Source organism: Camelus dromedarius, chromosome 22 (assembly GCF_036321535.1).
Source record: "Camelus dromedarius isolate mCamDro1 chromosome 22, mCamDro1.pat, whole genome shotgun sequence".
NCBI classification, from domain to species: domain Eukaryota; kingdom Metazoa; phylum Chordata; class Mammalia; order Artiodactyla; family Camelidae; genus Camelus; species Camelus dromedarius.
In genome coordinates this window covers 22,334,361-22,348,067 of record NC_087457.1, presented here as the reverse complement: position 1 = coordinate 22,348,067, position 13,707 = coordinate 22,334,361, and the positions used below count along the sequence as shown (strand labels likewise).

Genomic DNA, 13,707 nt, shown 5'->3' with positions numbered 1-13,707 from the left:
ACATACCCTGATCCCATGGGGAGAGGGTACAGAAGTTGTGTTTGGAACCCGCCTAGACCTTGTCCTGTGTCTCTTCATTTGGCTGGCTTTGATTTGTTCCCTTATAATAATTATAAACTGAAATTCTAAGTGTAGAACATTCCTGAGTTCTATGAGTCAGTCTAACAAATTATCAAACTTGAGGGGAGTTGTGTCTGGATTTGTAGGCAGGTGGTCAGAAGTGTGGGTGACCTGGGGACCCTTGAATTGCAGCTGGCATGGGGGCATTCTTGTTGGGGACTGGCCCTTAAATCTGTGGGTCTGACACTAATTCTAGGTGGTTAGTGTCAGAATTATATTGCAGTATTACAAGCAGGTACTAAACAAATATTTGCTGGATTGAATTCATTTACTTAGAATAAGAATTGCCTTTTAAAGGATTTATACAATTTTCTTAAATGAGTACAATTTTGTCTTATTGTATAGTTTAAATATTATAGGAAAATTAGTAAGTGCAGACAATAAAAACTGATGGTAATCCAGGGATTAACCACAATGAAAAGTTTTATTTAATATCTTTTTAGTCTAATTCTATACCTAGGCATATTTATATAGTATTTTTGTTGTTGTTGTTATAAATATTAAATCATTTTCTACATACTGTTTTGTAACTTACTCTTTGTATTTAATATATCGTGGGCATATTTTTCTTCCAAATACTCTTCATTTTTATTTTAATGGCTACACAGCAGTTGTCTATGTCAGCAGTTCTGAAATGTAACTCTTTATACTCTTAAAAATTATTATGGACCCAACAGAAATATTGTTTATGTGAGTTATCTCTATCAATATTTAATGCATGTGGAGATAGAAATGATAAATTTTTAAAATACAAAAATACACAAGCATATATCCTACGAGCTCTCAGAGTGATGGTATCATCGCTCACTACGCAGCCTCTGGGAGACTCCACCATGCACTTGTGAGAATGAGGGTATAATAAAACAAGTATCTCTCAGTATTAGTAACAAAACAGTTTGACCTCATGGACTCCTGAAAGGTCTTTGCACTTTCAGAACAGTCTGTTCATATTATACTGCAATATGCTGTTTTGCTCAACCTTATGTTTTCTAGGTCTATTCCTGTTGATACACTCTGGTACACTTAAATGTATTTATTCATTTTGGCTCTGTATTACTGCATTTGCCGTTGATACGCTTATTTCACAACTGTTTAGTAATTTCTCTACTGATTGACATTTACTCATATCTTAAAAATATAATATCTTACAAATCTTCTGCTAAACACACAAAGTGTCTAATAGTTTTTGTTGCTACTGTGAAAGGTAGCTTATTTGACAGTACAGTTTCTAATTGCTATTGCTGGTACAGAAACATTAACTTTGGCTCACTGATCTTACATCTAGCAGCAACCCTGCTAAATTTTTAAATTTGAATAAATTTGAAATCTATGTATTTTTACATTTTTCTCTCAATCATATTATTTGATACTGTTCCAATCCTTAGAAACTCTTTTTTCCCTTGTCGTATTATGTGTTATAGGCCGAACTGTGTTTGCCTCAAATTCACATTGAAGTCATAACTCTCAGACTGTATTTGGAGACAGGGCCTTTAAAGAGATAATTAAGGTTATTAAATGAGGTCATTATGGTGGTCCTAATTCAATATGACTGGTGTCCTTTTAAGAAGAGATTAGGACACAGACGTGCACAGAGTAAAGACAAGAGAAGATGATGGATGGAGAAGACAGACATCTACAAGCTAAGGACAGAGATCTCAGAAGAAACCAACCCTGCCAGCACCTTGATATTGGACTTCCCAGCCTCCAGAACTGTAAGAAAATAACTTTCTGGTGTTAAGTTCCCAGTCTGTGGTTCTTGTTATGGCAGCCCTAGCAAATTAATGCACTACATCAGTCCATACTATAGTAGAACAGTGAGCAGTAGTTGTAATAGCAGACATATCTGCATTACACCTAATTTTAAAGAGAATTTCTCCAAAGTTTCACAAGTAAACATGATGTTTGCTGTAGGCCTTTGGAGGATTCTCCTTTTAACTGGTTAAGGACGGTCCCTATATTGCTATGCTATAATACTGTTTCATCATTTTATATTGAAGTTTATCATACATATAAAAATGCAAAAGGAATTTATATAAAATTGCCCCAGCTTTAGGCTTTATATAAATGGAATTATATCTTACATTTTTGTGAACTGCTTACTTTGTCACTATGTTTCTGAGATTCATCTAATTAAAGCATTACTATAATTCATTTTCACGGTTGTATAGTATTCACTGTATTTACTTGATACTGTGTTGCAGTTTTTTTGGCCATTGGAACAATCAATAGACATTCCTGTGAACCTCTCTTGCATATATGAAAGAGTTTCTCTATGTATACACACTGGTGTGAAATTACTGGATCACAGGGCATAGTCAAATTTAACTTTATCAGGTACATCTACATGCACTGTTGTAGAATTTAAACCCAGGAGTAGAACTGCTAGGTATAGGGCACATGTATCTTTAATTTTAGTAGATACAGCCAAACTGTTTTCCAAAGTGGGTCAACCAATTTATACTTGCACATGAGAGTCACCACTGATTCACACCTCCACCAACCCTTGAAACTGTTCACCTTTTCATTTTCTGACTGACCATCTGGGAGGTAAAAAAATGCACTTTCATGTGTGATTTAATGTGCAGAAAAAATTATATACATGTATATATCACATAAATAAATTAAATAAATAAATATAAAAGTAGTGTGCACATATAGTGTGCATATGTATACTAAGAGCTTTAACTTACCTGCTTGGAAAGTGACTTCCATGTTTTAGCAACTATAATAAACAAACATAAAAAAATTAGATACTAAATATTTCATGTAACATATATCAAAATTCAGTAACCATTTATAATCACAATTCATAACACTGAATTTTGTATCTAAAAGGCAAAATTTTTTTAAACCTCAAGATCTGGATCTATGTATGTTATATATTATGTTATGTATGTGTTTCATGTACTATAAACCACTTATAATAAATAATATCAGTGGAATAGAAAACATATTTTCCATAATCATTATCTTACTTTGGGGATTTCTGGATTTATAAAGTAAGTTAACTTACTCTATGTTCAATATCCAATTGGGCTTAAAACACAAATAATGATATTCATTAAATATGTTGGAATATAAAATATTGACATAGAGAAATTATAATTTTAAGGTGTTACCCATGATCTCTGCTGTATTAGCTATACTAATTAGAGATATTAGTATCTCTGATTATAACTCAAAGGTCAGGTCTCTCTAGGGGAAAGGGGAAGGATAGGGGCAAAGAGAAAAAGAGACAAAGAGAACAGGTTATGTGACAGAGAGACTCTTGGCCTGTTTTCCATTCTTTTTCCCTAAGAAGGTTATAGTTGAATAAAATACCTGAGATAACTTTCTTTTTCTGATTCCTCCTCACATGCTTGAAGACCTCAAACACTATAAATTTTACAGTATTGGAATAAATGCATAGTCAGTATTGCTGCTTTCTTTGGTCAGGTTTGAACACTGTGAATATCGAATGCCTGCCAGAGAATTATCTCCAGGTTTGTATGTGATTCAGTCCTACAATACAGCTGTGTTAGGAACTGGTGAACTATTTCAGCTACATTACAATAATGACAACCAATAATTTTTCTACATGGCAATGTGGCTATTTCTGTATAATTAATCATAGTTAATGTAAATAATATCAAATTCAAGATTATAAGATAGGCAGTTTTTGCTAAATAACTTCTCTTTTTTAAGCAGTATAATAAGTCATTTTAAGATCAAAAGGGAATAAATATGTTATAAAATTAAGCAAACTGATTTTTATGAAGATAGTTTTCTTCTCTGTGTAGCAACAACATTCTTTCTTGAACCCAAGATAGTTCATATGCAAATGTGTAATCAAGGGATTAAAAACACAGGTCTATAAGGTAGAATTCAGCATTTAACCTTAATCATAATATTGTATGCATTCGTTTCATAGACATCTTCCTTTCCATAATGAACACAACAATGTATATAATATTTATTATTCTGTTGCTTTTGAAATATAGCAGTAAGAAAAGAAGAAAAATAAATGGTACAAAAGTACACTCATATGATCTTATGCAACGTTCAGGAGCTATTTATCAAAAGGGGAAGTTAGACACACTCTTGAGTTTTGTAGGGTTTATGAGATTTCCAGGGTCAGTTATTCACAAAAGACATATTCATTCTGCCGGACATGTCACCATGTTCAGTATGATCGGTTTTTTTTTAATAAAGACTAAAGAGCCATTAAGATTGTTCTTCAAAGGATTTTCTGATTTTCTAAATTCTTTATTTCATATGAAATTACTGCATATATAAACATAACTTAGGTGAAGAGAGACTTCATTCTTTGGGACATAAATTATTTCTTAAGCTATAGGTTGATGTTCATTATATTTTTAATACTTTTATATATGTCTAAAGTTTTTAACAATACATTTTTAAAAACTTAAAATAATACTTGAAGCTACATGAAAATAATTACTTATTTTAGTTCTAGAAAGAAATTCTCCCCTTAGGTTCTAGTTAAGTGGGTAAAATAAGAAATTTTCTTGATTTACACAAAGTTGCAGTCAACAATTAGATATCCCAATTAACATTTATTTGAACTATAATTATTACGCAAATGTTTACATAACATACCATTATTCCTGTTGATTCCATAAAATTATGTTAAAGATTTAAAAAAAAATAATAGCTATGAACTCTAGTGATAATGATGATGATGACAATGACAGCTAGCAACATTTATTAAGTGCTTACTGCATGTCAGGTATTATACTAAACACAACTGATATCATTCAATCCTTAAAAAAAACCTCATGAGGCTTATTATTTTTAAATGAATAATTGAATGCCAAGGTCTAAACATGTCTGTCTAACTTCAATATGTTTTGATATGTATATGATTTAATATTCAGTCTACGAAGCATATTTCCTATTTTAAGGCAGGTATTTCTTTTTAAAATCTTACACTTTAAAAAAAGTTTTTATAAATATCTTGATCTTTAGTGATGATTCTTAATTATGTCTTACAAGTGCTGGTTAGAAATTCAGTAATGTTAATTTGTAGTTGTTAAATATCTTTTGTTAATTTTTTATAATGGAAATCAGTTTTTTTCCTGCAAGTGATGCTTTTGGAATAGCTATCAAAAGAATCACCACTAAAGTCATTTCTAAGAAGCAGAAATCCAGCAGCAGACTTCCAGTGAATATATTATAAAGAAAAAATTTAACAAGATAATGAATTAAAGATTTTCAAACTATGAAGTTTTAAATCATTAGGTGCCACTTAAAGAATAACTTCTCAAATATGTTTAACAAAATGATAGAATTTAGTGCAAAAATACCATTTGATATTCCAAGATATATATGAATCATTTTTATCAAATCTATGCTAACAATAATATAAAAATCCACTTTGTGCAAAATCAACTACACAAAAATGTATGGAACACATATATATCTACTTATATATAATGATCTTTTCTATGTACAAACAAAGTCTCTATACTCAGGAAACTTACAGTAATATAGAAGGACAAAAAAACCACAAAAACAACCAATTCCAAGGCAGAATATGGTTATCTGGCACATGGTAATTAAGTACTCAATAAATATTTCATGAAGGAAGGGGGAAGGAAGGAAAGAGGGAAGGAGGAAAGGGACATCAAAGGAACATAGAGAACAGTCCTTACTATAGCCTTCAAATTCCTCAAAAAAAGAGCCCTACTTAAATTCTAGCCTTTTGTATCATGACTGTCACCTTTATCCTCATATCATACTGCCTCCTTAGACAATCCCATTCATATACATTGCATTAATTACCAACCATGTGCAGGTGAGTCCCAAATACATACTTCTTACCAGTCCTCTCCCCTGATCTCAATGGATACAATCAAAGGATCAAAAATTAATTCATTAAAAGCTAATTTGTGAAGTACCAATTTGCCAAATTAATGAAGATTTAATTTCTGAACTTTTATAAATTTTTCTTTCATCACCTAGTTATCTTTTTTGTTGCTGTTGAGAATGCTTAAGATAGATTTCCTTAGCAAATTTCAGTTTTATATAATATAGTATTATCAACTAACAGTCACCATTCTATGCTTTAGATCTCGAGGATTTATTTTAAGGTTTGGTTTTGCCATAACTCTGTCTCTGAAGAAAAAATGGCTATAATTGTTCTGAGCTAAGTTAAGGCATTCATTTGAGAGTTTCCAGCAGATTAGCAAACAACTAATTATTTGGGACCTTGATTTTCAGTGAATTGAAATGAATGATTAAGAGCTAGATCCTACTGCCTCTTTGATATCTCCTCTTTTACAAATCTACATCATGTCTGAAACTGATGTTGTGATTTCCCCCTTCAAACCTGGTCCCTACTGTCAGCCATCCAGCTAAGCCAGCCTGAAATCCTTGGTACTCTTCACTCCGTCATCACCATTGCCACCATCATTAGGAGCTTTTGAAGCCTGGACAAGAGTCTCCTCTCTAATCTGCTCACGGCCACTCTGGCCCTCTGCAGTCTATCTCTACCCTGAAAGATCTTTCAAAACACAACCTAATCATGGTATGCTCCTGTTGAAAACAGGACAACAGGCCCAACATGGAATCGCTTATGCTAAGCCCCACGTCATCAAATTGAGACCTAATTACAGTGTCAACTCTCCCAAATGTGGAATCTTAAAAAGTCAATAAGGAATTGTCTGATCAGCACCAGTCAGGTAATCTGCCTGACAGACCCCAGCCATCCCCTAAAGGCAAGTAATCTCACAGCAACCAACCCGCTTTTTTGCCTAATGTAACTTTCTTGTTTTTGCTGCTTTCTGCATATTAAAAAAATTTTCATTTTGTACAGCTACCCAGAGCTCGTTTCTATCTGCTAAACTGGATGATGCTAAAGTCATGAATTGTTGAATAGAGCCAGTAAGATCTTTAAAATTCTTCTGAATCTTAAGCCACTACCATGATTTTCCATTACTTTTGGGATAAAAACAAAAATGTTTAATAATCAGCTTGCAGACTCTGAATGATTTGCCCCACCCCACATACCCGTATTCCACACACTGTATTCCTCCTTGCTCTCTGCACTTAGAGCCACCCAGCTCTTTCTTCACTCAAATATATCACATCCCTTCTTGTCATGGCACCTCAGGACATGTTGTTTCTTCTGCTGAAATTTTCCACTCCCAACTTCCCATTCACCTAGGTAACTCTTATTCACGAGACTCATATTCCATGTTGGTATTTATTTCCCGAAGGAAGATTTCCCTGAGCTACCTGACTTCTCAAAAATACACTCTCACAGCATCAAGAAACTGTCTTTCACGGCACTGTCACAGTTATAATTTGTTATTTATTTGAAAATTTCATTGATCAGTGTTGGCTTCCTCTACTAGACTGTAAGCACCATAAGGACAGAGGACATTTCCTTTTGTTCCCCTCACCACTGTATCTCCAGTGCCTGGTGCAGTACCTGGCATTTGACAGGTGTCTTTGAGTACGTGTCATTGAATAATACGCTGTGAGATGAAATGGGAACAGTGCATAAAAGCACTTCTGCTGCCTTCCAAAGTACCATGGTTGTCTTTAGAAAAAGCACTGTGTGATTATCTATTTGAGTGGTGAACTGAACTAGTTTCTTTTTCACGGAACACAATTTTTACTTGAAAGAACAATTGAGAGACAAATTATGGTTATTTAGACCTGGGTATTTGGCAAGACATTTTCCTACAAACAACACTGCAACAGACGGAACACAAAAGCAGATATGAGAATCCAGATGCCTTCCATTAAGTGAGACATTAAAGTGACTTTGCAAGAATGCACATAATACCAAAAGAAGCTTGAGAACCACTGCTCTAACACAGGGACAGGTGAGAAACAATTAACCTACAGTTACAGTGCAGGAGCCATGGCATATACAGGAAGAACTCTTGTCCAGGTCTAAATTCAAAGCCCATCCTCTGAGTTATTCTGTTCAGTCTGACATAAGCATTGACTTGGCAGAATATGAGCCTATTATACTGAATATCAAGACTAAGGTGTTTAGTTTAATGCACTGAGAATGAAGAAACAACCAAAATTTCTGAAAAAAGATACCAGTAGGAGTTTATAAGAAATATTTGTCTGGTGACACTGTATATCATAGTAATCTTTTGAAATATATTACTTTGTTAATTGTTTTGAAAAACTTACATGGCTCTACATTTTTATAAAGAGAGAAGTAAAAAGTCTTACAAAATTATTGAGATAACTTAAGAAATACACTTACATTTGGGCTCATCTGTTGTAACAGCCAAAATGAAGTCATATGGAGTCATGAATAACTGCCCTTCACATTCTATGGAAGCAAATAAACGAAATCGCCTTTCCCGAGATGTAGCATAGAGGTCCAAGTCTTCAGTGTCTGTCCTGCCAAGAGCAACCTGAAGTTGAAAGAGCAAATAAATTTGGACTGCATGAAGGAGCACCTTCTTTTAGAAGATAAATGCTGTCGATTATGTCAACAGTGAATTAACAGAGTGAAAAAGTGTGAAAAGACTGTCTTCTGGAGAACTTAATCATATTATAAATAATTACCCATGTGAATAAAACGAATTAATGTTCAAAGGCTCGTACAATGAATATCATTAAGGTCTTGAAGACTTTAAACTGGCACTTTGAAGGAAGTGTGATTCATTTCTTCAGTTTCATTCTCAGAAAACATTAAATTTCTGAGCTAGCAGTTTCTTCAGAAGGAACACCAACACTTGCTGAATGCCTACTATGATAGGTGCTCTCTAGATAGGTTTACTTATTTAATTAGGAGTCTATTCACTGTAGTCTATTAATTTTCTAAAAGAAGAAAGTGAAACTCTGATTGGCTGTTCATGGTGACCACTAAAGAAACCATTTAATGGTAGGGCTTAGATTAGAAATTAAGTTGCAAACTCTAGATCACTATAGTCAAATTACCATCAATGATCATTCTGAATTCTACCTAGGATTAGGATGAACAGAATTAGGAGTGTATATATATATATGGTGGGGAGGGGATCTCTTTTGTTTTTCTTAATTTCAAGATCTTTCCTTGTAGATAAGTAATTTCTCACTATTTATTTTCTCTCTGAACTATAACAAATTCTTTAATAAAACAATGTTTTCCTGATTTCAAAAATGATGCATAGTTACTGGACATAATTTAGAAGGCAGAATTTAAAAATTCATAGATAAAATTTTTTTGCTTTCTTTTTTGGCAAAAAATGGGGTTATACTATACTGTTCAGTAATCTGATCCTTTTTACTTATTAATATATCAGGGCTATTTTTCCATGCCACCAAATAGTCTAGTAGACAATTTTTAATAACCATATAATATTACATAGTAAATATTTGTAGCATAACACAATTAATGAATTCCATGTGGTTGACTACTTAGGTAATTCACAGTAATTTACTATTGTAGAACAATGTTATAATGACCAGCCTTGAAAATATTCAGATACAGCTACAAATATTTCCTTGGGATAAATTCCTAGGAGTAGACTTGATTGGTCAAACAAAACCATTTCATACATATTATCAAACTGCCTCCAAGGATTTTACAGCAATTTATACGACTATCAACAATATAAAAATTATATTTTCAACACATTTCATAAGGTTATTTTATATTAGAAAAAAATCCTTACTTAGGATAACAAACTTAATCTCTTTATTATCTCTTCATGTATATTAAGTCATAATGCAAATTGTGTACAAACTGTTAAACTTATTTAAACATCTAATATCTTGAGAAGTCCTACTAAAACAAACCATAAGAACCTTCAGTAAGGAAACTACATTTTGTATTTCTAAGTTACACCTTATTATATGAAAAGCCAAGCAAAATGAGTCAGTTTTTTCCCACTATTTTGAAGACTAAGACTTTTCAAAACATTACACAAGTAGTCAAATAAAAAATTAAAAAGAAAGTTTTTAATGGCATAGATAACAGGGAGAACACATAGTCTCCGCCCTTAGGGAGTAGACAATTATCTATGTTGGAGAAGCAAAACACTAGTTGGAGAGACAAAAGGTACAAACATGGAAAAGGGAATGAGTCAAGTTAGAGTAAACAGAAGAAAAGCACAACAGACTGAGGTTAATAAGAAAGCTTCAGGAAGAAGAAAATATGAATTTTAACGTCAGGAAGAAATATGAGCATTCTAGGTTGACATGGCATATTTGAAAGATCATCTTCCTGGAACAGAAGATTTGCATTCATGGAAAAGGACAGGTAAACTGATAGCAGTCTCTGAATGCAAGACTAAAGCACTGGAATTTAATCTGACAGCAAACAAATGGCCTCAGGAGATTCTTAAGTGGAGTAATGACACAAAGAAAATGGTGCTTTAGAAAGATAAAGCAACCTGGTACCAGAGATAAGCCAGCTCGGTAGTGTATTAATAACAATACTCAGGTAATCCATTTGTATTGGGGAGTTACTTTGGCTCTACCATGGGTAGGAGACAGTCACTCAATGACAATAATCGGCAATAATCTCCCTGAATACTCAGGAATCAATCTAGCATCTTTTTTTTTTCTTTAATCTATCATCTTAAGTCCCCTTCCACACATACATTCCACGGGTTTCTTCTTCCTCTCAGGACAGGGAGAACAATCTTGTCTGTGACCACAGTTTACTTTTCTGCTTTCTTCTTGCTAAGCCATTTCCTTGGGTTTAGGTGGCCCCAAACAATCATGACTCAACTCCACTGAATCTCCTGGAGGACCACCCAATGTGGAGTTGTTTTTGCACCACAATCTGAAGTCATGCCTCGGTCTCACATCCTGAACCACAATTTTTGCCCGTATTTCCCGTGACCTAATATGGACTTGATCTGTGACTTCTGCGTCTACCCTGGTGCTGCCATTACTGCTCATGAGATGCCTGTGTTTTCTCATCAAAGCTTCACCCTTTAAGCACAGTCTGTCGTTTGTCCCAGTTTGTGCCGAACCTGCTTGACCACTGCAGCTTGGAATCTGATCCACTTTCTATGAGCTAATGCTGACAACTCCTCCTTCTCCTTAACTTCAACTAACGACCGATTAACAAAGCCTGTTGTTTTTGAATTTCTCACACCCACCCACTGCTACTACCTTTGTTTAGCACTCACTACTTCCCTAAAATTTTATAGTAATGGCCAATTGTTTTTTGCCTCTAATCCATCCTATATTGAGAGAAGGTAAGAAGAAACAGGCAGAACTGTGGGACAATTTGTATTCTTTAACCACCCAAGTAAGGGTATCAGAAGAAATCTGAGTTAAAGGTTTTCATTAAAACTCCACTATATATATGAGTTCTACCTCTCATTGCCTTAGCAAAAGCACCTATCATTTTTGATGATGGCGTTTGGTACCCACTGGTCTATTTATCACCTTAAAAGGTGCGAGGAGGAGTGTGGGAATAGTTTGTGTCCCAGACAAAAAAAAAATATATATATATCCTAAAAAAGAAGAATATGATTTATGTATAAAAGAGATAACCAGAGCCTGGGTGCCTAAAAGGGCTTCCTGCTACTGTAGTCGTGTTGCTTCCTCTATCGCCTCTGCTCAATTTAGTGTAATAAATCACATAGCGTAATAATACACGTTGGCACGGCTCACATGAACCAAAGACTGGTAGAAAGTAAAAAACAATTTTCCCATGATATCACCGTAAGCTGGCCTAACCCTAAAGCACATTAGTTATCATCACCTGGGAGGGGTGGGCTCTTCTGGCAGCGGAATGGGATGGAATGGAGAGCAGAAGAGGAAATCAACACTTGGGTCAGATTTTATATTTTCTATTCCCTTCCACTCACTGATTTGTCTCTTCTTACTCAAATATCATACTGCTTTAATTGCTATAGCTTTTGATTATGTTTTTGACATTAGGTAAAGCAAGACTCCATCTTATTGTCAATCTTTAAAAATATTTGTGGTGATTGATATGTAATTTTCTCTTCTAAGTGAACTTTGAAATCAATTGTCCAATTCTGTTTTAAAAATCCCACTGATATTTTGTTTGGGAAGACACTGAACTCTGGTGTAATTTAGGACAACTTGATTTTTCCCAACTGGAAACAAGGATGTCTATTTATTCAGGTCTTCAACTATGTCTTTCAGTAAAGCTTTACAGTTTTCTCACATTAGTTTTAAATATTTTTGGTAGATTTACTCATTCATTTCATAGTTTCTGTATAATTGTGAATGGAACCTTTTATTCCTATTACATTTTCCATTGGTTATTTCTGATGAATGGGAAAGCTACTGATTCTAGTATATTTGCTCTGTATCCAACTAAACTTATTACAGTCCTTCATTAATCTTAATAACTTTGTTCTTGGATTTTCTAAGTAGATAATCACAAGTTTTTTCAAAATAGTGACAGTTGTAGCTCTTACTTTTTAATATTTATACTTCATTTTCATTGTCTTGATTACTAAAGGTTTAAATTTCTGAAAATGATGTTGAATAGTATGAGTAACATTAAGCATTCCTGTCTTGTTCCATGGTTTGAAGAGAATACTTTTAATGAACTGCCATTAAATGAAATGTTTGCTATTGGTTTTGACAATTATCTCCTACCTTAAATCAGGAATGGGTGTTTACCTAGTCTCCTTTGTTCACTGGAAATAAATGAGTTTAGAGTTAGAATGGCCTTTAGAAATCATTTGGTCCTCTTGTTTCTTTACCATTCTACCAGAATAACAACATAAATATGGCTCCCAAACAAAAATTAAAATGTGTTGGGCAAGTAAAAGCATAAACAGAAACCCCCAAATAAAAACTCAGACAATATTGGACAAAACTATATTATTTACATTCTCTTTTAACTATTTTTAGCTTCAAAGATGAATATTTAACATCAACTAATGAGCTAATGTGAATTCATTCAGTCATTCAGCAGACACTTGGTGTGTGCCTACTATATACAAATGAATTCATTATAGAATAGTCAATTGAAAGATTACTTACTTTATCTAAAACTGTTTCAGAAACAAATACTGGTTTAATCACACCTAACGACTTTCAAACCTTTCAGTAGTCTACATGCTTCTTTCTCTGTAGTTTACGAAGAGACTACTTTCTTAATGAATGCTCTAATGTCACAGGTGAAGAATAATTTTTTTTTTACTGTGGCATAGTTCTAACCATGTTAAACTTTACAGTGTTTTGGAGATTGACAAGAAGCAGCGAGTGATCCATGAAGTTCAGCTGAGGACACCTGACCTGACCTACTAGAATCTCTGAGGAAGGGGACAACTTCAAGCCAGTAGACCACTAAAGGTCAGAAGGAATTCAGACCTTTAAAAGATTCAGCTTTGCTTTTGAACTTTCCAAAGTTTAAAAAAGTCTAAACTGTCTGAAATTTGAATATCACTATGATGAACATTCAGAACAAGAACCAATACATAAAGGTGGAAAATGATATTCAAACTGGTTTACTAATCCTCTTGGCAATGACAGTGATCTTGTATCATGTTAATGTTCTGAGCCTTTTAAAAAACAAATACAGCCATTTCCCTCGAGCACAGTGGCATAAATCTGTGGGTATAATCCTTAAATTACAAGGAGCAGGTCAAGTATACCTGTATTCACTAGCCAATCTACTTTATTTTA

The 13,707-nt window shown here is 33.8% G+C and overlaps 1 protein-coding gene across 3 annotated transcripts in view; it reads right to left on the bottom strand.

Moving 5' to 3' along the window:
* The window catches only part of MICU3 (mitochondrial calcium uptake family member 3), an 81,678-nt gene that overhangs the window by 43,763 nt on the left and 24,208 nt on the right, over positions 1-13,707 (bottom strand). For all 3 annotated transcript variants that reach the window (XM_031440210.2, XM_064477501.1, XM_064477502.1), the window contains exons 2-3: positions 8,354-8,507; positions 2,811-2,842 (exon numbers count right to left, since the gene is read on the bottom strand). In XM_031440210.2, coding sequence (XP_031296070.1) covers positions 2,811-2,842; positions 8,354-8,507 — 186 coding nt within the window. The remainder of the gene's footprint in view (positions 1-2,810; positions 2,843-8,353; positions 8,508-13,707) is intronic.